Here is a 27,657-nt window from a genome sequence, read left to right as displayed (position 1 = left end):
AGACCATTTAAATTCATAAACTTTTTACTGGTGGAGACCATATAATATTTTTGATTAAACTGTGTTTGGAGCCTCAAACATCCTATACAAAGGTATAGGTAATTTGGTGGGATATTTTCGAACCAAGGAGTCATAACATAGCTATTTAAGTATTTGGAACACTTCCAACTCAACTTTAAAATCCAAGAATTTAAGAATTTTGTATTGCTTACTTACCAATATACATATATACATATTCTCCTTTCCATCTAAAAATGATTCTTTAAGCCTTTTTCAAATTGTTTTTATTGATCAGAAACTATATAAATGTTAAATTTTTGCTTTGTTCATGGGCGATTTGAATGCGCACACATTTTGCATTCTAGTGTATTATTTTATATTTTTTCTCATTTTTATTATATTTCAATATTTTTTTATTTTGTGGATTTTACAAAAGCAAATACATATTAGTTTGTTTTTTTTTTTAATGAGTATCGCAGTTTTAAAAATGTTTATTTAATTGTAAGAAGGGATTTTGAAAAGTTTAAGGTTTCAATTTGTTTTTATTTGCTTTAGTTTTTTTGTTTTTGTTATAATTACTTGTAATAACTTTTGTTTTTTTTTTTGTATTTTTTAACATTAAGCTGGTGTAAAGTAACATTTTTTGTTTGTTTGTTTAAAAACAATTTTGATTTTAGGTTCTAGTTTGTTTTTTTTTTTTTTCATCAATTGAATCTATTTTTTTATATATTTTTTGCTTTTTAAGAGTTTAAAAAATAAATAAAAATGACTTACAAAAAAATAAATCAATTGTTTTAAATTCCTTAAGTTGTTTGGTTTTGTTGTAATAAATACCGTAACATTTTTTTTTGATATGCTATACAATGGTTCCTTTTAAAGTTTTATTTATTTTTTATAATATTTATTTACTTATTTTATTGTTTGTATTTATGTATTTATCATTTAAAGAGGCACTGTCAAATTATTATTGCTTCAATAAAAAAAGAAGTAACTAATAAGAAATAATTTTATAATTTGGTGCCTTTTTGGTTATTTTTAAATTTAAGCAGTTTTTCTTCTTATCGTATTGAAAGCTCGCAGTTTTTTACTTGTTTTTCTTTTTATTTTTATAATTAATAAAATTAATGTGTTTTAAATTTGTGTGTATGCGTAAGTGTGTTTCCATATGTGTTTTCAGGCACAAAGTGAACTAAAAATTCAACTATTCGTAATAAAATTTCAAAATAATTTATGAGTGGAAATGCAATTTTTCAAAAAAAATATTGCGACTTCAATTCAAATGAGAAAGTTTATAAAAGAACGCATTGAAATGTTTAAATTTACAAAAATTTTGAAACGTTCTACAATAAATTATTAGTGATTTTTCCTATTTGCTTGTTATGCTTTTAACTATGTATAACTTTATCCAAGTTTCGATAGCGGCATTATCTAACATCTATGAAAATACATAATTTTATTATCGTTATTCTAAATTTGGGTTTCAAATTAAAATGGACATTTATAATTATCTAATTTTTAATATATTCATTAACAATTTGAAAGTGTTTTCTTTTAGATTCTACTTAACTAACTACAAACAACTGTTTTGGGGGTTATAAAGTATCGCTTATACATAAATTCATACATATGTATTAATTTCTGCTACAATCACAAACAAATTGAACAAAAAATATTTGAAATAAAATTCCATTTAGTTAAGTTTTATTTTCTAGAATATTTGTCGAAATAAGCTGCACGACTAAAAATCTATTTATTTTACTTTTTGATAAATAATTTTTTAATAGAACACAGTTGTTATTTATATTGTTCGTTTCATCAATATTTGCAGACATCAGGGCTTATTTCGTCAAACATTTGAACAATATGGACGTATTTTTAGATATACAATATTGTATAACTTAAAACTAATATAATCAACTTACAGCAGAATGTCGATACTAAATTTTTATATAGATATAGACCGTCAAGTTTTGTGAAAATTGACATTTGAAACAATATTTGACGTCAAACGAAATTCAAATTAATTATTTTGGACTTCAGAATTTAGAGAATTTTGTGAATGGGATTTTATAGTACAAGTAGTCAAATGTAGGCAGATCCTTTTTGTTGTTTTGTTGAGTAGCATTATATTTATATTCCAGGAATACATATAAACGACATTCCGCTGTAGAGTCTTTGATATTATTATTATTCATTATTTGGATTTCTTCACTACAAAAAGCATAAGTAAATTGATTCTCTTTTACAATTTGTTGATAACTAGATTAATTAATAATAATAAAACTCGTGTGTTACAACTAATTAGTTTAGGAAAGCCACACTATCCAATCTATCTATATAAAACCACTATTATAAGTTAAAGATTGATCAATACTTAAGTGTCTTGAAGGAGGAAATGGTAGTGGGAAAGGATGTGGTACACTAGAGTGGTATGAAGGAAAATGGAACTAAAAAACTAAACTTACGAAAACATACTCATGCAATTATTATTATGAAATTCTGTTGAATTTCTAAAATGATTTAACAGCTAACTGGTTCCGGCAGTGGGTTTTCAGTAATGCGTATCTTTTTTGACTGTGCGGTTGGACCACCATTTGTGGATGCAGTTGTGTACAATGTTCCATTGATAGTGTGCTTTTTTAATGAGCATTCCTCCTCCTCGTCGATGTTGTCTAGTATTTCGGAATTGTGTTCATATAAAATATTGGCAGTTTCATTGATTTGCACGTTTCCATTATCCAATGTTGATACGTAGTCCTGGGATTCCGATGAGCAATCATTGTTATTGTTAATGGCTGTTTCGCGACACAAACGAGTATTGGTGCGTATACGTGTGGGTTGTTGTTGCTGCTGATGTTTCAATTTCTCGGCCAAGACCCGTTCCTGTTCCTCTTTAAAGTTGGCAAAGAAAATATTCGAATACGATAAGTACTTAGTACCGCAAGGTGATGATGCTGGTGTTGAAAGCGGCGTAGCTAAAATCGGTATTATGAGAAGCCAAAAAGATGTTCGTTTGTTGCAGTTGTAATTAGCATCGGCAGAATGGAGCAGAAGGAGAAGAAGCAGCAACAGCAGCAGCCCATTAGTTTATTAAGGGATAGTAGTAGTAGTATTTGCTTTTGTTATTACGAAACTTGATCTTGATGATGTAGGTTTTATTTTAGTTTTGTGGTGTGTTTTAATTTAAATTTAGATATTTTGTTTTGAGTTTATGTGGTTTAAATATTTGTAATAAAAGTGTAAAGTTTTTGAGTAGTAAGTAGTATTTTTTAAAAGTGTCATGAGATTTTATTCAATTATAGTTAATAAATGTTACAACAAAAAATAAATATATGATGTGTATAATGTGAATGATGTATCTGATGACGTAATTATTAATGGTGCCTTTATATTTGAATGAATTTATAAGCCTTTTGTCTATGTCCATGTCTGGATATATGCGTGTTCATGTTAGTGTTTGTTGGGATTAATGGGTTTCTGATTTTGTTTTTTTATTGAATGAGTTGATGTTTAGAGAAATAAAAAAGCTTATAAAAGGTGCTGCTTTAATTAACCCAGATTTTTCTTTAGACATAAAATAAAACAGAAAAAAATAAAATACTTTGTTTTTCTTTTTGGATTTTTTTAATTTTAAACAAAATCTTTTTTTATTGTTTTAATTTTTATTATAATTATTATTATTTTTTTTTTAATTTTTATATAATGTAGTATGTATACAGAGCTAGAAATTTTTGTTAATATGTATATAAATAATGTAGGCTTCTGACAAAATGCAATTTTGTGTTAACAATTATTAAATAGAAAAATTAAAACAATAATGAATCCTATAAATATCTTAAAGCCGGTGCTTTACAAGACACATACATTGTTTTTCAATAATTTTTCAAAAATATTTTCAACAAACACATTAAACTTCTAAAAAAACATAATTTAAATAAAAATATGTATATTTATAATAAATACGAAATAAAACGACTTTTAGACTTAATTATTAACAAGAAAACATAAATTATACACAAATCATAACAATAATATTTATAAGCCAAAGAAGGAATATAAAACAAAAGTATAACAAAAAATAACTATTTTTAACTGATTTAATGCTTAATCTTATACTTTAACTTATTTTAATTTAAACTGTTAAAACTGTTGGGAATTTTTTCCTCTTGTCTCCTTCTTCATCTTTTCATATTTAATTTTAACTCGGCTCTTCGTTGACTTTTTATTTTATGCTTAGTTCCACATGTGTTGAATTACTCTGGCTTACCGTTGACAATTTGCGTCCCAACTTTTGTAAAGAACCCACAGCTGTATGATACATATATTTATGAATTTTTATTTGTCCCAAAATATAAAAAAAAAAATAAAAAAAAACAAAAAAGGATTTCATAAAATAAAAATAAAACAAAAAATGCAACATAAAACTAAAACTAAGAAATAAAAAATATATTTTTAATTTTAAGCCTCCTAAAGGGGGATTGGGGGAGAAACTATTAGTGCACTTCTATGCTATATATGTATGTACGTACTATATATCGTTAAAAGACAGTGCGGGAAATTCAGGAAATTACAAAGAATTTTATTTCGGTACAAATTATTTCACATACATATCTTGTATGAATTTTCAGTTAATTTGGACCTTTTGGTTCAAAAAATTAAAAATTTGAAGACATTATACATATTTTACGGTCCATCCATCATTTCCTTCTAGATTATAAAAATTTAATATCAAAATATTTATGGCAGTTATTACGAATATTCGGTCTCATACATTTTTCAAAAATTTGATTTCTAGTCGGAAGGGTCAAGATTTTATTATATATGATTTAATAAGAATACAACTTGGAAACGATATATACCCTATATATGGTTTAATATACGTATAAAAAGCGTGTCTTTGTTTCGGTAACAAATCTAATTATATTTTATGATGATTCCGTACCTCGAGTCTAAAATTTACAAATATGAATTTCCGCAAATGTTATAAAGTTTGTCTTCTCTCGTATAAAAAAAAATTCAAAATAAATCAAGACACGTACCTTCTGAACTAAGCCATTGAAAAGTTCAAATTGGTTTGAAATAGTATTTAATTTGTTTAAAAGTTTTTTTTTATATATTTTAGGAACACAACAATTAGTAGTAAGTAAGGTGATGCTAATGGCTTTGTATATATTTAATATTAAATATTTTCTAGACCTATACAAGCAATTTATTATTGGATTTTAAAATGATTTAATTTAATTGTCTCTTGTTTAAATGTATGTTTTGTTGTTTAATAGCATTTCCACATGTAAAGCTTTATTGAGATTTCTCTATTGAGCCAAGGTAAAAAAAGGTAAATATTTTGCATTTGGTTGCACACAAAAAGTAACAAATATTAACAATACATTATATACATACCACAACATTTAGTTTGAGATTTTTAGAATGTTTTTATTTTGAAAAGAAACAACCAATTGTATTAAAGAAACAATAGTAAAAAAAATTAGTCAAAATGTATTTGCATTAATTTTAACCAAGAATTAACAATTAAAAGATCAAATTAAATTGAAATTAAATGAAATGAGCAAATAATAATAATAAACATGTATGATTTAATATCGTTTTAATGATCAAATTGTATTTTGTTTGCAATTTAAGGGATAATATTGATGATTGTGGTGGTTGCATTGGTATGTTTATTGAAAATTTCGTTTGATGTATTGAAATTGAATTGAGTTTTTTTTTTGATTTTTGGTATTTTTTATTTTATTTTTTGTTAAGAAGAAAAAAAGAAAAGAAAATACATATTTTTGGTCCAAATTACTTGAAACTTGTACTTCGTTGTTTTGTTTTAATGGCATTATGTGTTGTTGTATAGTATTGTGTAAAGGGTTAAGTGTAAATGTCCTTTCAACATATAATAGATTTAGGGACTGTATAGTTAAAAATGTATAAAAAAAGTTAACAAAACAAATCATGCTTTACAACATGCTGAGAAAATTAATTATTTTTCAATAAACTTTAAACTTTTTAAATGTAATTTGTAGTAATGTGTTTGAATTTGTGTCAAATTAAACAAAAAAGGAAAAATTGATATAAATAATAGTAATAGAAACAAAAACAAAAATTAAATTATATTAATAAAAATCATATAAACACAAGCGTAATAGAAGTAATGTATGTATGTAATACATCAAAGCTAAAGATTACAGCGATTTTAATTTAGAAATTTATATTTTTTTTTTTTTTATTTTGTATTTCAAACAACTTTATTAATTAAATTTATATTTTATTTTACATACTTGATGTTTTTCTTTTAATTTTGAGATAAAAATTTTGTAATCCTAACGCTTAAAATGTCCTCTTATACAAATGTAAGAGATCAAGTATTATGCGAGAATATATGAATGTTTTTATATAAATATAAATAAAAATGTAACATAATTATTTTAAGTAACAACTGTATAATTGCCAGTCAATCAAATATTTGTCTTAGACCGTCAAGGACATTCAATTTTTAACTATTTCTTTAAATTACGCGAAGCCAATTCAATTTAATATATTAGTATTGATAACATTGCACTGGTTTAATCATAATCGTATGAATATTATATAAATATTTGCTTGATTGTTTTCTTTTTGTATATTTAATTTATATGTATGTATATTTATATAAAAGAACTACATTGAAAGCTTACAAGCTAAAGCTATATATTATAGAATATTTGTATTGGGAGATTTGGAAAAAAAATAATCGTTCGTTTTACTTTTTTTGTATTTTTGATAGATTTGTTACTGTTAGTATTCAATACAACATAAAAACAAATTAAAAAATGTAATAAAATGCAACAAGAGAGATTTTTAGCTTTTATTTTATACAAAAAATATACAATATATATGTAGATATCTGCAAGTAATTTTTCATGTTAAAAAACAAAACTTGCTAGAATTTTTTTTAAATGTTTCCATAATAATACATATTTTTAAATATTTGTCGTCTCATTCTCGTAAAATTAAAATTTTGTCTATAATTTGGGAATATGTAATATTTTTTCACTATAACCTAACTGCATAGGCGTTGTCCACGTGAATGGACAGAGACAACAAGCATATAAATCATGTTTATAATTGAAATATGTTGCAATTTAAAACATGTAATATTATTAGTAATCTCTCTTGGATTTACATTAAATAATATAAAAATTAAATTAGAACTGAATTAATTAGGTTTAAAACTTGTAAAGGGATAAAAAAAAAATAAATCACAAGGCCGTGTTCTTATTAAAAGAAAAACAAATAATAGTATAAAGTACTAGGGGGTTTTAAAGATCTAGTGCTTAAATGAAATAAAAAATAAATAAAAATGTAAGAAAAAAGAGTTTTAGGAGAATGAAAACGATACTGACTAATGAGAAGAATGTTTTGTATATTTTTAATTAAAAATTTTGAGTAAGAATAGTTTACAATTTTGTATAAAAATGATTTAATTTTAAAATATTGCTTGTACGAACGATTTGTTTTGCGATTTTCTTTTTTTTTCTGTGATTATAGTATTTATTTATATATGTAAATATATAATTTTGTTTTGTATAAATTGTGGTTGTGTACGATATTTAATCGATTTACTAGAGGAATAAAAAGGACTAAAATGTCATCTAACATCTTGTCTAACACTTACCGTAGCCTTCGCCTTGTAAGAAAAGCCTAAAGGCTTCGGCCAACTTAGCTGGTTGTTCCTCTAAAACCATGGCGCAGTCCGATATCTTTAAAAAAAGAGTATTGACATTTAAATGCGAGAGATTAAAAAGGGGTCGTAGTTAACTAACCTTCATCCATGTCGAATTGGTTGGATCCAAACGGCCATTGAATGTTACGGTGTCGTCAACATGTGGTGATAAAGCACCAGTTATATTCATAATAGGCATTTTTAAAGTTGCAGCAGATGGTTCAGTTCCAGGTGTACCGGGTGGTGTACGTGAGATATTAAGGTCGTTGCGATGAATGTAAGAATTGATGAACATGGCCAAATTGGTGGGATTAATACCACGTTCGAAATGCTGTTTGTACATTTGTACTAAATCGTGATTACGTTCCTCGGGATTACGTCCGAAATGATGCCACATCAAGTAGTCAATTACACCTTGAGTCATACCTTTAGTACGTAGATAACGGGCATTAAAACTTTGGTAGCCCCATTCAATCCATCCCGATTGGGTAGAAACACAATTAATAAGACACATGGCTCCTACTTTATCGGGATGAGCTAATGCAAAGCGTGCCAAAATATTTGCTCCAGCTCCAATGCCAAAGCCAATAACCGACTTGAGACCAAAATGGGATAAAACAAATTGTAATTGACTGGCCAGTTCTTCCATTGTTGGATAAATGTAACTGTAAATGAGCAATAAATTATTTATTTAGTATATTATTCATATGTATGGTTCCGGTTTATTACTGGAATATTATTTAATTATTTATTATTTAACTTATACCCCAGTTAAATGGCAGGATGCAAGGGTAATATTTATACCCAAACCAGGGAAACCTAGCTATGCGACAACTAAGTCCTATCGACCGATAAATCTTACGTCCTTCCTACTTAAAACCTTGGAACGGATAGTCGATAATATGGTTAAAAGCAGTATAACAGACAAAGATCTTAAATATAAGCAGCATGCTTATGTAAAGGGACGATCGGTGGAAACCGCTTTAAAAGAAGTTGTCCACTACATAGTTGAATCTTTCGATAGCAAACTGTATACACTGGCGGTATGCCAGGGAAACCTAGCTATGCGACAACTAAGTCCTATCGACCGATAAATCTTACGTCCTTCCTACTTAAAACCTTGGAACGGATAGTCGATAATATGGTTAAAAGCAGTATAACAGACAAAGATCTTAAATATAAGCAGCATGCTTATGTAAAGGGACGATCGGTGGAAACCGCTTTAAAAGAAGTTGTCCACTACATAGTTGAATCTTTCGATAGCAAACTGTATACACTGGCGGTATGCGTTGACATCGAAGGCGCGTTCAATAACGTGCACACTGATACTCCTATCCAATCCCTAGACCAGTTTTATGTTGACCGGGTGCTCCGTAACTAGATCAACTACATGCTAAGGAACAGATGGATAAGCTGCGAGATGTACGATATAACTATCAGGAAAAAGGTATTTCGCAGTATACAACAGGGTGCCATTTTGTCCCCTTTACTCTGTATTACAACGATTAACAGCCTCCTAAGGACCATAACCTAGAAAGGTCTTAGACCTGTCTGCAATGCAGACGATGTCGTAATACTTTTAAAGGGAAAGGATCCATATTACTTGTGTAGAAGAGCTGAGAAGGCTCTTAATACGGCAATCAAGGTTAACCCGGCTAAGGCGGAAATCTGTCTTTTCACCAGAAATAAAAAAATTTCTACATATACTGAACACTGCCTCCTGGGCAAGAAGATATCGGTAACAGACAAAGTTAAGTGCTTAGGTGTAATCCTTGACTGGTATTTAAAATAGGGATACCACATAGAGGATGGGATCAACAAGGCACATCGGGGCTGGGCGATATGTAGGAGAACTATAGGCATGAAATGGACAAATTGGCTTATAAGCCAATTCTGGCTTATGCTTCTGGACTGCTTTGGACAAAACTACTACAGGGAGTTCGGAGTACATGCTGCTTGGGTGTAAGTGGTGCCATGTGTACTACTTCAACCAAGGCTATGGAAACGTTGATAGATATTCCACCCATTGGAACATATTTAAGATATGAGGCCAAAAGCGGTTATAGGACACGTCATCAATGTATACTGGACCCATTGCAAGGTTATATAGAATCAACGGATAGTTGAAACGCTGATCCCAGATAGAATGTCTTGGTCAAAATCTTTAAAAATTGTGAGTTTTAGCAACTAAATATTTAAATCGTTAGTATTACAAAAGATACAAAAAACCTATTACTTCATTTATTTTAAAAGTGGAATTTTCGGAATAGAATAGAAAATCTTTTTATAATTTATATCTTCTTCAGAAAAAAATATATATAACTTACTCTTCTGGTAAAGTGGGTGCGCCTTCCTCTTGGCCCGGTGCAGTTACATGATAAACGCAGAAATTTTCTAATAAACCTCGCATCAAAGGATAATTGAAAAATCCAGCAAAACTGGTTGCATCTTAAATGAGAAAATTTAAACAATATATAAAATTGGGGAATATATTACAAAATTTGCATAAATATTAAAAATTACTTACAATTCAATCCCAAATCATGATAAGTTAAAATGGCTGGTTTCGTTGTATCACCTTGTATAGCCACTAAAACATCACCTTTATCCGTTGGTATGCGTCTTTGGTCGCAAGCATCAATAATAGAGCCACGAGCATGAGGGAATTGCAATTGCACAGAGCGCAGCTCAATATCGTCCATGGGATCAACTGGCATGGTTCTATATAGACATACAAGTGTAGCACAAAAAAATTAACAAAATAAAATTCGATTAAAATTTGATGAAAATATTTTTACAAAATAAGTTATACATCTGAGTTGTATCTAGTAAAAAAAAGAAAAACTTGAAGTTCTTGCTTTGGTTCGTTTTTTCTTAACTTAAGGGTTGTTTGGGTCATACAATGTTGTAGTTGGGTGACTGAAAAGTATTGTTGGGAGTTGGTATGAATACATAGTTCTATAAAGGAATATTTGGCGTCTAAAACTAATTGCAATCATGATTTTTGATACAGTTTACTAAATTTTTTTATGAATTTCTACTTCTAAGGAGAATGTTTTTTCATAAAAAAATAAACAAAATGCATAACAACATTTTATACGAAAAAAAAAAAGAAAAACTATATATTCTAACAACTCATATCAATTAAAAATAATTTGTTAAGCTAGATACTTGTTATTTCGTTTGAAAATAAAAAATCAGTTTTTATTATTTTAGTACGTCTTTCATAACAAACTATGTATGTATGTATAAAAACTGCAAGCTTTTTTTAATTGTTTCTTTAAATTTTTAGTAAAAATAATTGAAAACAGAAAAAAAAAATGTTTTATAAAAAAACAATAAATAATCAAAGCAAAATGCATTAAGGTAAATAAAGGGATTGTTGAGATTCTTACATAAAAGGATAATACACTTTATTATTATTATTATTATTATTATTATTATTTTGTAATTTATTTTTTTTTTTATTTAGTTTGAAAATCTTACCCCAGTAGACGAGCCTCCTCGGCAGTGTGTGTAGGTGCTGATGGCATCTTGTTGTGGAGAGTCTTACCCGTTTTATCCCGGTCTCTGAAATAAATGTCATGAGCATGCAAGCACAAAAGAGAAAAACTGATCAAAGAGTACGTAAAAATACGATAACGTACACTTAAAATAGTTTTTTAATTCTTGGACAAGAACTAATATGAAAGATTTTATTTTTTTATCTTTGAAAATACAATCGAAGCTTTAATACTGGATCAGAAATAAGTATTACGGCATTGGCAAAACCATTTCCATTTTCTATTTAGAAATTGTTATACAACCATTTTCAAGGTGCACTAAGCAACAATTTATTTTAATCAATTTTTCACACAAAAATGGTTTCTCTTAGCCATTTTTCAAACTCTTATGTAATCAATTAGTATTTTACCAACTTCGATTTGATTTTCTCTAAAAATCTTAAAAATCCCTTAATTTATTAAATAACAAAAATATATAAAAACAAAAAACAAACAAAAAAAAGAAGATAATAAAATTTGTAAATCTAAAAGGGCGTTAAATAATGATTGAAAAAAATACATTTTATACTAATTTCACACACATGCACATTTAAAAATTTACTAAATTACTTACATCTAAGCAACAGCAACAACAATAACAACGAAACACTTTAGCTTTGTGAACGAAACGGTTTTATAAATTTATTCTTTTTAAAAATAAATAATCGAACAAATTTCCAATAGAACAAAAAGACGACTTTACAAAACCAAATTATCCTGTTTCTTCTAACACTCTACACTAATGAACAGCAAAACGGAATGAATGACAAAAAATGAAAAATGGACGAGACACACAAAGGATAATTTGCTTCATATTTGTTTTCGCGTGTATGTAAATTTCGTTCGTAAGAACATACGAGTGTATAAACGAACTATCGAATGAGTCAACCGCAGCGACGCCAGCCTACAGCGATGACTACAACAAATAAAAACTAATAACAAATTGAACTTTTTACAACTTTTTTGTTTTGTTAGCCCCAAACCATTGAGATGTCTATTTAGATTTACCGTTGAAATACTAACAAAATGTCCTTTTTTTCCTTGTGTAATATTTGTAGGTTCGTAAAAGTAAGTCTGCTTGCTACACATGAAGGCGCCACTAATTCGCCACCAGAAAATTCAAGCCTATTCAATGACTAAATAAATATACAACATTCAAACGTACATTCATATGAAAATAACTATCAAATCTAGCAGTAGAGTATGAAGAATAATAAAAGAAAAAAATATATAAAAAAATAACAATGTTTTGCACAAGCTCCATGGTAACCTTTAAACCAACAATTATGACGTATTCATTCTATCCTCACTTTTAGTATTCGGTGGTTTGCTTCGTGAACTTTACTCCCCTTTACTCTTTCTTTATTTGATGTTGCCTTTGTAGCCTTTTTCCAAATCAAAAGAGAGCAAGGAGAATGAATGTAAGTAACGGCCGTTGTAAATACGAGTAGTTTTTGTTTTTTACGAATTAAAGTACATACGAGTAGTTCACCAGGTTGTGCAAACATTTACTGCTCTATTTACATGACTGCAGAGTTACAAATACATAATAAATGAAATTAAATAATCCTCAAGTAAAATACAAAATAAAATTGTGTTGATTTTCAAACATGATAAAAAGATACACTATATGCAGATCTACATAGTATACTTAATGTTTATATGTACACCGAATGTATGTATGTATGTACTACTTATTACATGTTTGTATTTGCATGTGTTGCAGTGTCATCGACTTTTGGCATAAAAACGAAAACATCTTTTCTTCATCCTTTGAAAATATAAAAAATGCAACTTAAAATTTTAGTCTATTGTTAAAATACGTCATTACATCACTATTTAACATTGAAAATCATGTTCTTTTGCAACATTTTTTTTCTTAACTAGTAGTTAAACTCTTGCTTTTTTTTTCTTTATTCTTTTGTAAAGAATGACATAATTTTTTGTATTGGGGTATTTTCTTTTTCTTTTGGTTACAACAACCATAATTCAAGCTGAATCGAAAATCAATATATTGTGGTAAATTTTTTTGAACTACATTCACACCACCACTTTGGCTTAATTTTCCTTCCTTTCAATTTCGAGCAACAATCAACTAAATGATTGTTTAAATAATGTTGAATATAAAATTCCGTTATAATAAATGTGAGAAATCATGTTCCCCGCCAATGGTTTGGTTGTGACAACAGCTAAATGAATAGGAATTGATTTTTTTGTTTTGTTTAATGTTAGTGACCACTTGGAATCCTTAGAAAAAGTCTTCATTCTTATGACAATGGCGGTTTCATGAAGACGTTCACTTTATCTTTCTTTTGTTTATGACACAATCAAATGCAGTAAAGATTAGTTGTCTATCCTAACTGTCTAATAGACTAAAGTTAAAATCGTATTAATTATTTCAAAAATTTTTATTTTGTTCTTTTTTAATAGATATGAATGTAGCTTAATAGACAAAACACGAGTTAAGTATTGTGGAAGTGATAAATTAAGTTTTTTTAACACATTTAATTAACATTCATGTGTGAGAAGCGCAAATAGCAAAATAAAGTCCGTCAAAGCTATTTTTACATTAAAATTACAATTTTAAACAGAATTTGTGAAAATGTAGGATTTAATTTGTACGCTACATGTGGTCAATAATAATTAAAATAAAAATTATACCACTGAATTACTAAGGCAAAGGAATTTCAAAGTTCTCAATTTCGAATTGAGCTAAAATTCGAACATTTCCATTGACTAATTCTTTTGCGTTATCGACTTATAAATGATAAAGATAATAAATAGCATTCACTCTAATCTATCAATCTGCAGATTGCGTATTGAATCGTTATCTTTTTACTCGGTAAATTTTAGAAAACAGTAATTGCTTTGTAAGTAATTGTATTATAATATAAAAAGGAAATATAAGTCTGTTACTAAACAAAAATTAACTATTATTTTACTCAAGAACAACTTGACGTAATTACTGTATAAACTTATTTGCATTTGTCGATATTAATGTATTCTATTCCAGCAATAAAAAACAAATTCAGTATATTTTATATATATAATGTAAGTTGTGTTTTATTTCGTTTATTTTATTTCTTTTTCTTGGGGTCATTTTCTTATCGATTTACTTAAGGTGGCATTAGCCAAAAAAAGTTCATAATTTATTTAAATATTCTGGCAATTTGAATTATCAAATGAAATGAAAAGAAAAAGTAATTGTATGCCAAGTATGTATTTAATTGGAATGAATCTAATATTAAATTTGAATTATGAATTAGATCTTACTTATGCAAAACCAATATTTTTCATTACATTTTTTATATTCCAGAATGACGCATGACAATTACGTATGTATTTAAGTAAGTAATCTGTTTACATGGCAAGAGAATAACTATTTACACCTGGTTTTGTCTGGTTTGTCATGTAATGAACAATATTAAGCTAAATAGGTTTTTAATATATGTATCTTTACTGACCAAATTCTGGCTTTAATAATTGTTTGCTGCTGTTGTTGTTTTTTTAAGTCTTTAGCAAAAGTTCAACTAACTTTAACCAGTTGATTCCCGATTACACTTGATATTATAATTGAAATGATTATTATATGTATTTAAATGTGCATATTTTAAGTGAAAAAGAAAAAATCCTATTTAATGAAATTATTTATAGGTCGGCTAAATGGAAACTGCTATCAATACATGATTGAAGCAGTAACAATTTTTTGTATAAAACGACAAATGTTTATTTAAGTTTCAAATAAGTTAAATATTTTTATTTGTAATTTCATTACAAAGAATTCTATACATGTAAATAATGCCCTTATGATTCAAATCAAAAAAAATTAGGGAAAATCGTTAAAAAAGTAGTTAGTAATTATTCAAATAATAATCCATGGGAAGCATAACATATGTTTATTAAACAAAATTAGTCATTTTTTCTGTAGCAAAGTAGAAGAAATGTGCAAGTTAAACATTTTAATATTACTTACTGTTATTTAAACCAAAAAATATAAAAATCATTTAAAATCAATAAAGAATAATTGAGCAACCATATTTTTTTAAATACTATGTAGTATTTTTGTAGTAATAAATTTTTAGGTTTGGCTTTTTGAAAATGATAACAATAAAATAATGATAAAAAATAAATACTTGCCTATGAACAGAATGGCTACTTGCAACACTCTTTTTTTGTTAAAAAAAGCAAAAAAAAATGAAAAAAGCTTGTTTCGTAAAAGAAACAACAAAGTGTTCGGAAACACTATGCAACTACGTAGTAATACTTATGTAGTTTATAGGAATGAAAAGTAGAAAGAGAGAATGGCAGTGAGAGAGAGAGAAAAAACAAATAAGCTTACCTTGAACCAATTATAACAGGTTGACGACCACTATTATTGAGCAAATCATCTGAGTCTTGACCATTATTTGTGCCCACAACTTGACCAATGGCCCGTTTAACGGACTCAAAAACTGAAACGGGTCCTGTGGGCTCTGTGGTGGACTGATAAATCGATTGGCCATTGTTATTGGCCCCACTACCCTCTAGGGAGATATAACCACCTTCTGCCTGTGGCATGATTTTTCCAATTTTATTTCTATTTGTATTTATTTGTCTTTTGTTTATATAATTTCTGTGTAGTTTTTATTTAACTGTGTCACTGATGTAGGAGTTCACAGTTGTATGTGAGAAATAATACTGAAATGTTTGGAATTATTAGTGGAATAAGGTGAATTAAGTTGAGAGGTTGGTTAATTGTGTCCATACAACCACATATTTTTTATTTTTTGTTGCCCATGGCAGTCAAACGTCAGAGGGTAGTAGTGGTAAGTGTGAGCACAAGAATTGGTTGGTGGTTGATTTATTTATTTCATTTATTGGTACGTTGTAGTTTGGTTTTTGTTTATGGTTTAAGTTGGTTTATTTTTCGAGTATTCGTTCCAATTCATGATGATGTTATGTACATATTAACAAAATATTACATTCACATTTACATTCATAGAGTAATGTTTTTTTTTTTTTTAATTTGTTTAGCAGGCATAATAAGTGTAGAGATGTTAATTTATATTTTATTTTATTTTTTTGGTAGTTGGTTGTTTGCAGACCAAGGCATGGCGGTTGATTAAGTTCATTTATTTATTTATTTAATGTGGTAGATGGAGGTGGTGCAATTCATTTATAATTAAATATACAAAAAGTGTATTTTATTTTTGTTGATACATTACAACAAAAATTACAGCAAAACAAACAGACGCAGTTAATCAGTTTGAATAAAAACGTTTTCAAAATGCAAAATATATTTAATTGGTGTTGCAGCGCATTCAAAATTTGTTTAAAAAATTTTAATAACACAAATTTTACATAAAATAAAAGAAAAAATAAATTTATATAAATAACTAATTAAAAACAAATAAAGACAAATATTAGGAGTTAATAGTGATTAAAAGGATCGATTGTTAGTCTACGAACAGATATCAATACATGTGTTTAGGGCAAATTAGACGTCATTGAAGAAATATTTATAAGAAATCACTGTTATTTGTTATAAACATTACGTTATTACGTTCGTACAATGAATATGTACGTTTTTTCAAAATAGAAAATTGTTATTTACAAATTTATCTTATCATATTTGTTTTTAAACAATAACACTTTATCGCATTAAAAACAAAACTTTGTGTAGATGTATGTGAGAAGTGCAGGAGAAAATAGACGGCATGTGTGTTTATTATCTATTTAAAATTGGCCTAAAATATATTATAATCTTCAATCTTTAAATCCATAGAAAAGCTCTTATTTTTTTATTACAAAATCCAAATTGAAAATGTTCTTTTAAATGTTTCTTCTTTTAAGACTGAAATATTGTATTTCTATTCAAAAACTAAATTTTATATAAAACATCGTAATAGTCATCATTAGGAAAAACATACAAATGTGTGTAAATTTTCCTAAATTAATTTTCATAATTTAAAAAAGTTATATTTTATTTGATCATCCTGTATGTATAATAATAATTACAATCTATTTACTCAGCAGACTTATGAAATGATAAAACAACGACGCCTTTTCTTAAAACGAACAACAAACAACGATTAACAAGCACTCAGCTCAGCAAGTGTTTGCTGCGCAGTAATAATAGTCATTAAAAAAACATCTTCTACTATTATCTCAGAAATTATTATCAGTCAGTTTTTCTTGAGTCCATTATTGCAAGACAAACTAAAGTCAATTGAACTGAAATATAAATAATAATGAACTTTAAGTGTAAAAAATGCCATTTATATTATTATTATTATATTTTTAATGTAAAATAAAGCTTTAAGTAGTGCAAGAACAATGAACGGCCTACATACATTTTATACAATTTTTACTCTTGTGTTTTTATTTGCTTTTTTAAGATATTCTCGTATATATTTATTGTTCTTGTTTAACTTGTTGTTGTTCTTTTTTTAATATTCTTCTGGCGATTATTTTCTTTCAAGAGTTTCTACGGCCACCTCACGCCTCATTCTCACTTATTATCTCATCTGCTACACTTGTCGTTCTCATCAAGTATAGGGCATAACGCCAGACTTACACACAAAATATAAATGACTGACTAACAGACGGGTTCTAAGTTTAGTTTACTTTCTATATAAGTAAGTTTGTGTGTTTAGTAACTGTGTTTATAATTAACCAGCAGTTCGGAGTACACTTTATAATACTTCATTTTGACCACAAATTCGCTTTTTTCTCTCGACTTAAAGTGATAATTATTTTCGTCTCTGAGCAAATTCTACTAGTTCGACATTTGGGAAACTGTCTAATAGGAATATATTGACCGCTAATAAAACTGCTGGGTAACTTTGTAATTGTCTGTATCTGTGGTGTGTGAGCGAGTGTAAGTAACAGTTTAATCTCTGATGATCTACTTTTATGCATTTAATATTTTTTTGACATGCAACCACTTTGTTTACTTTTTGTTTTTTCCTTTTATTTTTTCTTTTTAGTTGTTGTATGTTGATTATAAAACCAAATACAAACAACGAAACGATATAAAATATAAAAAAATAATAACAACAAAGAAAGTAGAACTATTGGTAAACAACGACTTTTAAGGCCGGTACATCTTATATGGAATTCACACTAAAATAGATGCAATTAAATAATCTTAAATTATCAATAAGATTGAGTAAGAGAAAACACTATTAAGAACTAACTATTCCCTATCATTTGGTAATACTCAGTCCAGGAAATGTTTGTTTGAGCTATAATCCTATTGCAATATTTAAAATTCAAATAAATATTTGCCTCAAAAAGTGAAGACCAATTAAAAATTTTATTTCTAACTCACAATAACGTTCAGTGAATTAAAAAGGCTTTATAAAAACTTAATTCATTCAATAATAATAATAGATGTTAATCGCATGCAACAACATATTCGCAAAAAACACTGTTCGTTGGGATACATTAATATGCGTGTTGTACCTTTAAAAAAAATATTTTTTGTGTTTAAAAGTTTTTACTTTTATGTGAAAATTATATACTTTTTTTACGTATTTACTTTAAACCATATTGTTTAGTATACAAATGTGTTAAGTCTACATTTATTAAATGAGATTTTGTACAAAACAAAAGTGTAAATAAAACGTTCACACAAAGATTTGGTGTCATTTGATATAACTTTATAATCTCAAAATCGCCATATCTATCCGATACTGATGTATCAAAGTTGACTTTCGGACAATTTAGAAAAACTGTTTTTAAAACTCTAAGGGCTAATCTTTAGGTGAAAGATTAGCGATTAAATTAAAATAAATCCTCGAAAGATGTTTTTGAGTACTCAATTAGTTAATTTTGTTTGCAAGTTTAAGCGCCCAATGGAGGTGGTTTAATCTTAAGCACGAAATGCAAAAGTGTAAACAGCTGATGCAAAAAAAATAATAAAATTTTTATAAATATAAACATTAAAATATTCTATTTATTGATTAGTATAAATTATGGACACTTCAAAATACATTTTTTTGTTTTTAATTTAAGTTTTCATTAATTTTCATATTAAATTTACAATTGTCTTATTCTTTTTTATAAAATATGCATTGTTTTGATAACAAACAGTGAAGTATTCTGTTGTTTTGTATGGCAACACTGCGAAGTTTAATCTTGTACTCAAAAACATTAAAGGGGATTAACATAAGATTAAATTTATTTTTAGATTAACTAATCTGATTATTAATTGACATTTGGTTACCATCTCAAAAACCCGCTCTAAAATGACTAAATTTAAACAAGAAAAAATAAATGCATTACTGAATTTAGATACTATTAAGCTGTATTTAAAAAGGATTTAGCAAGATTGCACTCTAAGCAAACGAATACAAACAATATCTTTTATACACTTACATACATACATACGTACACATATGTATATGCATTAATATGATTTTAATATTTCTTGATTCTCACATGACTCATAGTGCTTATTCAATCCCAATTTTTGTTAATTGCGTTGTTATTGCTTTTGTTTCTCTTATTTAAAAACAATAAAAACGACGCAATTTCAACAGATTTGACGAAATTTGCAAAACTTAAATTACTGGTATTATAAATGATAAGAAAACTTCTAATGCCAAAATAATTGTTCATCAAAAATAAGTGTATTAATAAATTTACTTATAGAAATATGTAACAATAATTTTCTTATTTAAAAATGATATAATAATTTGTTTACAAACTAATTAAGATTATTAATCAAAATTATTCATAAAGCACGATTTAAGTACATATAAACGTTCTGTAACAGAATATAAATTTTACTTAATTATACAATTGTATAAAAGTACATTTTCAAGGTTTTATAAATAACAAACTAAAGTTTTTATGTTTACAAATTCACAGTGACATTAAATGAATAAAAAGAAAAATGTATGTATGTATATTATTGTCATGCAAAAATTTACGACAGAATGCTTATGCACACCCAGCTGCGTTTAATCTAATTTTTTCCCCTAAAACAATTCCAGGTTGTACCATGTACGAAGGATAAATAAACGAACAAGAAAGGACGTCTTATTACACAGTTTCCACAATAACATAGTAAAGCGATTCATATACTTATTACTTACTACTATCACTAAAATTAATTTCAAATTACAATAAAATGTATACAATATATTATTAAATCTGTAAATTAATTTATCAATTTCAATATCAGATTTATTCAGAACTTCATTAATGTTTTTAATAGAAACAGTGTAATGTTTCACATAAACATGGCAGAAACAAAAAAGAGTTAAGGCAAAAATATTTATTTACATTTCATATTTTTCTGTTAGGAAAGATAAACGAGGTTATGCCTTAACAAAGACAATAACTGTTAACATTAAAAGAGAAAAAGAAAAAACTGTGTAAATATAGGATAGATCATAGGAAAACCCATTCATAAAGTTGGAAGGTGAGTGCTGTGTTAAGATTAGACTAAACCAATTATGAACGAACCTTGTAAAAGTTTTAGAAATAAAAACAATAAAAATTTCAAAACTTTGTTTTATATACTTTTTTATCGTTAATGAACAGAGACCAACCAATATTTCGATTAAGAATATATATGACCAAAAGAGATTTAATATTTTTGGCAAATTTTTATTTTCTTTTAAAAATCTATTATTATGTAGAAAGTTAAATACAAATATTGTTTGTGTTATCAGCATTATAAACATGTATTGATTTATGCACATACATATTTAGTTTTAATATTGTTTAAAAAAAAAAAACAAATAGAAATCATATTAAGTCATAAGTTTGTATATGCATATAGAAATTTATTTAAAGAACATGCTAGTGGTCACGTTTACTTCATTTTCAAAATATATACAGAAAATACATAATTTTGGGAAATATCTTTCATGTTGTATTCAATAACTGCAAGAATAATGAATGATATTTTTTATAATATAATAAAATTCTTCTAAATACTGGTTTAATATTTAGTTGTAATTTAACCTCAAAATATACATATAAACAAAATATAAAAATATTTCGATTTTTTTTGCTTCTGCTATTAGAACTATAAATATACAGGAAAGAAATAGTCATTATCAATCACGCAAACATGTCATAACTGTGCTCTAAGTAAAAAACTCGTATATACCTACAGTTGTGGTTATATAATTAATACTTATTTCAATTATACCGGCCAAAGAAATTAAGTTTTGGAAAAACCTCTAAAGCCATATGACATGAAATTTTTGGTCCTGAAATCGAGTCTGATACAGCTGAAAGGTATTGAATGTTTAGTTCATATATACCGGAAATTGTATATAAATTATTGAAATAGATTTACGTTAATTTCAATTTTTTCAAATTTCATTGTTGTTGTTGTAATAGCTAAAACTATCTACTTTAATGTCCACCCCTAAAAATTGGGCTACTTCAACTGGATTCGTCCATAAATCCATTGGACGGAGTGAAGTAGAGTTAGCTTGGCTGTGTGGTGGTGGGTGTCATGTGGTCAGAGTTGGGGACGGCACGGTCTATACGTGATCAGCAGGCATTGAGCCTGTTTCTCCATTCCGATCGTAGTTGTGCCAGAACTATTTTTTCCACGGCAGGTTTTCCTCCGTGTCTGCTATGGGCAGTGGGCGACCTCCAAGTACGTCATTCATGCGGTATACTACGACCGCAGAATTTTGGCGTCTCTATGAAAGTAGTTCAAAGCTGCCGTATACGAGGACTGATCCAATGGATCCTGCACATATCTGCATATGTTTTCCTCGTATGTACGAAGATTCATCCTGACATGCCTCGGGGGAGCGAGGACCTTCGTTTCTTCGTGCAGGTTATGTTCCGAGGTAATTTGTAAGCAACCCGTTACAGTCCATAGGGCGGCATTTTGGCAGCTTTGAATGTTTCTCCACTGAATATCACTGGAGCAGCATAATTAACCACTGACCGACCAATCATTTTATATGTAGCTAACAGGGTTAATTTATCCATACCCCAAGTGATGTCGGCTAACGCTTTGAGCAACAATGTATATCGGTTGAAAACTAAACAATATTAACTACGGTTTCAATAAAGTTTCCCAATATTGTATAATTGGATTTTAAAATTCACTATTTATGGGTCAATATTATTCGAATTTACTTAAACTCCATATATATGTTTTCTATTATCCGTGAGAGATACTGACCTAATTTTTTTTAATATTTTATTCCCTTATTTATTGTCCATGAATCACACTAGCTTTAAAACCTCCAGTAAAGAATGTTTATTAGTATTATTTTTGATCTACAATTTATATTTAAAAAAATGGATGTTAAGTTTGAATATCAGCGGGTAGTATACCAAACTTAAATTAATATAGTTATTCTTTTCTATTACAGACTTAATTTTTTTCATATTGATGACTATGATTTTAATGTTGTTCCTATACAAATTAACACAATTCCTGACAAAAAAAATATAGTATCCATCGATAAAATATGTTTTAAACAAATCTTAAAATAATCAGAATTTTCGTTCATTTCTTTTATCTATTATTTTCTAATAAACTTTGAGGAATAAAACGATAAGCGAAATAATTTATATTTATTCATTGGCAAATTTTTTTCGTTAGTTGTTGGCTGTCTTCTTATTCGACTTGACTCATTTATTACGTCATACACACACAATATTAGAGAGGCAGACGAACGCTGTTTGGCTCAACTCGGCGAAAATCGCAAAAAAATAACAGCCAAAACAATCTACTTTAACAACAAATATACAGCTTAAAAGAAAATTATAATTTTTGTTTGCAATTTATTTTTGTTCAAATCAATACGGAGGTTACAAAGTAGAAATAGAAAATAAATTTGGAGGCACGTCGCTTATTTGTAAATAAAGAAAAAATATAAAATTCTACACATTTATAGGCAGAACGCCAATATTTATAATATAAAAAAGGAAGTTTGAATCAAATGAGACTGAAAAAAATACAAAAACATAAAAAACACACACGCCGTTAAGCGGAATTGAAATGACAGTAGTGGTATGAATGTAAATATGTATGTACATAATAGTAGTAATAATATAAATTTGAAAGGAAGTAGTACGTAATTAAGAAACAAAGACAACAAACTAACAATTGACTAAGCAAAAATTACTGTTCATTTGCATTACAAACATTTCAAAAAGAATAGAAATAAACATTATCATGATGTTTGTGTGCATTCATTTTTAACAAGATTTATATTTCATAAATAGCACAGAAATAATAAGTAACAGTGACACAGAAAAAGAACCAATGCCTATAACAAACTCCATTTAAAAAGATGTAGGATGAGAATTACGTAGTATATACATTAGTGATATAACTTTTACGAAGACCTTTTATAATTTTGTACGAAGATGAAAAAATAATAAGTATACAAATGTAAATACCTACATATAGGTACATAGATAATACATTTGATTTATTTAAGTTTCAATGGCCATCGTAGGTATATGGACCAATTTTGTTTATGCCCTAATGTACATACAAACAGTTTTAGTAGTAAATGACATAGGATGGTTATGACGACAGTTGTTTGTGGGGGTGTGCGACTGACAGTATGGGATGTTTTTTTTATGTGTACAAAATTGTGTAAGATACAATGCAAGTGCTGTAAGAAGTATAAGGAAAAAAGATACAGACAAAAAATAGAGACTGTGGAAAAATTTAAAGTCCATTTAAGCAGCAAACAAATTGTGTTAAAGATCAAAGAGACAATAAACAGGGTGAGGTATAAAGAAGGTGAATCATAAATGTGATCCTCCTATAGTATAGTTACATATTTTATTTTAAAAGTTAATTAAATGATTGTGTTAATAATGGAAGTTATTACGATTGAATGTTGATTTTTTACGTGTACAATATGATAAAACACATTAAATAATTTTTTTAATGTAACGCCCTAGTATGGGGTACGATTACAATGTAAATAAAACATCTGTATTTACCTGGCTTTTTGTTTTCTTTTTTATTAAATAGTGTAATATATAAAAATCTATTGGTATATAGATTTTTTGTTGCTGTTGTTAGCTTTAGAAAATTTATCAGAGGTCGTTGTGTGGTTGGTGCTTCTATTTTCAACACCGACTTTTCTACAGAGAATTTGTTTCAAGGTTCTTTTCGCAAAAATAAAATACAACTTTCCACAAATTTTTCTAAAAAGTCTGTTTTATATTTATATTTTTATGAACAAAAATATGTATTTTTCACTTTTATTATAGGTATTCGTTGAAAAATCAATATTTGTTTTGGTTGTTCCTCACTTTTTTAACAAAAGCACGTAATTCTTGCAACTTCTTCCACGTATTGTGATATTTAAAGATTGTTTGAGCTTTTTTCGTTGTTCAATTTTATTAAGTTACTAGTTTTCTTGTTTAATTAATAAAAAATTCACAAAAGAAATTTCTTTATTTGCTTCTTTCTTTTTTCTCTATTTTAGGCAATGCCAAAAACAAACCGTATACTTCTATGTCAAATTGAAAACTAATTGGAATTTTAGTAAAAAATTTCCTTCAAATCTGTAAAAAATTCAATAAAAATTTCTGACAGCTGACATCCAAAGTTGCAATATTGTGTATCAAAAATACAAACCTGTGCACATGGCTGCAATTATTAACATGTTTGATTTGTAAATTAAAATGTCACCAGATGGCAACACTAGTTATATTGTGCGAGAACTGCTTTAGCAATAGTATGTCGGTAATATAGTTAACATCATGTAAACTGCATTACCTGAATTACACGAATTGAATTTAATTTAAATTTGTTTACGGTTTTTTTTTACGAAAATAGGAATTTTTTGTGGATAAAAGTGTAGGAAAAGCAATTTATACCCTTATTCTATAATTTTTCGTTCGTTTCTGTAAATGTACAGAAACAAAAACGTTAACATGGATATTTTGTATTCTATAATAATAACAGTTTTAAAATTGGTTTGTGAATTTGATAATCAATTCAAATTTACCAGATGCACAATTTTTTAAAGTTTAGGACAATTTTAAAAATAATTTGTTCGAAATTTGAAAAAAAGTTTGATGTGGTAATATATTTTCAATTTTATTTCATACGGTAACAAAAATTGTCAAAATTATTACAATTATTTTGTTATTTTTTTACCTATTCGGGAAAAAACGTTATAATTTTTTTTTGATATCGTTTATTTTCGCGAATATTATTACCCCAAATGTTTACATGGATGTTAAAGATATTCGTGCAATGGTTGAGCCCTCAAAATTCTGTTCTTCCATGTTTATATGGATGCTATAATTGTCCATACAAAATTTGATGACTTTTGCTGTTGAAATTTCTGAGATGCGCGACCTTTACTATTTATTTCGAATGTGGGCGTAGCGTTCTGCCTTCTTGAAATTTCGAAATAAAAATAATTCCTTTTAGACATACAGGAAGACATTGTGAAAATATCATGAAAATCGATCCAGCCGTTTATTAGTTAAAAAGTTATAAACGGCCATAAAAGTTACCAAAGTCATCTTTTTTACACATTTTTACACCGTAAACGTACACCCATCTACTTTTTTTAGAAGTCGATGGCAGTTCATCTGCTTTTCTTGTATATCTAATGCGTGAACTAGAAAACCTGTTTAACCCGTTTTTTGCCTTTTTTACCCCTTAATGTTCTAATTTGCAAAAATCGCTGTTTTCTGCAATTTAAAGAAACTATCACTACAAAAACACCTATTGTTGAAATTGACATTTCATTTCGTTTCTAACAGAGCACTTTTATGTTAAAAAAAATAACATTTTACACAAAATGTTTATAGAATACAAATTCATGTTACGAACGGTAACAGAACGAACGTTTAAGTTATAGAATAAGGGTATTAGATTGTATAGGCGGGCATGGCCGACCATATGATATCATACACCAGTAATTATGTTAAAAATAAATATTTTAACAATTTGTTGTCAAAAAAGTGATTTTCTGAAAGAGGGGTTGGGTCATATGGGGGCAGAGGTAAATATGGTCATATCCGTATAAATTTTGGTAGAGCGATTTACGATGACATTAAAGTCATTAATGCAGAATTTCAATAGTACATCGGCACAAGCGTTTAAAAGAGAATTTTCACCTTCAAGTCATTTTCTGAAGGGTACTTTGTATGGGGGTTAGAGTCAAATGGGGCCTGATCATTACGAAAATTGGCAGTAGCATTTAAATTTATATAAAACTAGGCTAGAGATTCTACACACTTGTAGAGATTCCATAAACATTTGCAATAATTATAAGCTCAAAAGAATTCAACCATTTGCAATAGGCTTCTTCCTCGGGTAAAAAGGATGTGCAAATTTCATCAAATTTTCTATGTGATTTTGAGCCTGTGGAAGTAGGACCTATAATTTTTTATGTTACAAACATCAGCACAAACGCATAATACCCTCGCCAGTGTAGGGTATAATGATGAAAACTAAAATCGCTTATATCTTCATAAATATTGCGTTTTTGATGAAATGTTCAGAAATCGATTTTTTGTATGGAAAGGGTTCCAAGTCTAAAATCACCTATAACTTCGTAAATGGCGCGTTTTTGAAGAAAATAAGCTTTATCCGTGATCACTTAAAAATTGTCAAAAATCGGTTTTTTATATGCAAAGCTTAGGTTTATAACTTCGTAAATGGTGCGTTTTTGAAAAAATAAGCTTTATCCGTGATCACTTCAAAAATCGATTTATTGTATGGAAAAGTTTCCAAGTCTAAAATAACACTTAACTCCGTGAGTACTGCGTTTTTGAAGAAAATAAGATTTATTCGTGATCACTTAAAAAAATTATAAAATTTGGGTTTTTGTATGAAAAATGTTTCAAAACTAATTTAACTTTAAAAATAAGCTTCATCCCTGATCACTTAAAAAATTTTTAAAAATCGATTATTTTATGAAAAACGTTGCAAGTCTAAAATCATTTATTACTTCTTAAACACTGCGTTTTTGTAGAAAATAAGCTTGATCACCTCAAAATTTTCAAAAATCGATTTTCGACTTGGAACATTTTCCATACAATATTATCACTTCGAAAATCTGCCAAACTGAAATCGCTTAAAGGCTCATAAAAATTGTAAAAATGGGTGTGGGTATTTTATAATCAATTCAAGACTTATGTAACCTAAATAATTATAACCTAAATTAAGTCTGAATTTTAGTATTATTAATTTTCCATATGTTTATTTCAAATTAGTTCAAGATCTTCGTTCTTTAACTAGACACAAAACGATGTTAGTTTTAACAAAAAACATAATTTCTCCATTGAATTTTCAATTTAATTATATTTACATACCCTTCTCCTCCTTCTGGCAGATATCCAGGATTTTCAAAACCATCACTAGCATTCAATGGTGTTATAACTGCAGAAAATGTTGAAAATGGTGTTGTTGTGTGTTCAGTTCCAAGATTTGCTTGTTGTTCA

General features: G+C 27.7%; 2 protein-coding genes across 10 annotated transcripts in view; both read right to left on the bottom strand.

Moving 5' to 3' along the window:
• Positions 1-722: 722 nt before the first annotated feature.
• Positions 723-27,651, bottom strand: LOC119599597 (protein NDRG3). Of its 9 annotated transcripts, none has more exons than XM_037949414.1 (8): positions 24,187-24,736; positions 15,590-15,927; positions 11,195-11,278; positions 10,236-10,429; positions 10,036-10,156; positions 7,809-8,373; positions 7,661-7,745; positions 726-2,975 (listed from the first exon to the last, which is right to left on the bottom strand). In XM_037949414.1, the coding sequence occupies exons 2-8, from the start codon at positions 15,805-15,807 to the stop codon at positions 2,521-2,523; spliced, it is 1,722 nt and encodes a 573-aa protein (XP_037805342.1). In that variant the 5' UTR covers positions 15,808-15,927; positions 24,187-24,736; the 3' UTR covers positions 726-2,520. The 9 variants fall into 9 exon arrangements, with proteins under 9 accessions (XP_037805343.1, XP_037805346.1, XP_037805347.1 ...); XM_037949420.1 differs by lacking the exon at positions 726-2,975 and adding an exon at positions 3,927-4,308 and having other exon boundaries at positions 24,187-24,734; XM_037949421.1 differs by lacking the exon at positions 726-2,975 and adding an exon at positions 3,927-4,288 and having other exon boundaries at positions 24,187-24,734.
• The window catches only part of LOC119599596 (zinc finger FYVE domain-containing protein 9), a 32,329-nt gene continuing 32,206 nt past the window's right edge, over positions 27,535-27,657 (bottom strand). Inside the window, exon 8 of the mRNA XM_037949413.1 lies at positions 27,535-27,657. Within this exon, the coding sequence (XP_037805341.1) occupies positions 27,655-27,657 (3 nt within the window). The 3' untranslated portion in view covers positions 27,535-27,654.

The sequence above is a fragment of the Lucilia sericata genome, unplaced genomic scaffold, assembly GCF_015586225.1.
Source record: "Lucilia sericata isolate MDLA Ls3-8-SP2 unplaced genomic scaffold, ASM1558622v1 Contig000083F_arrow, whole genome shotgun sequence".
Taxonomy (NCBI): Eukaryota; Metazoa; Arthropoda; class Insecta; order Diptera; family Calliphoridae; genus Lucilia; species Lucilia sericata.
This window is presented reverse-complemented; position numbering and strand designations above follow the sequence as displayed.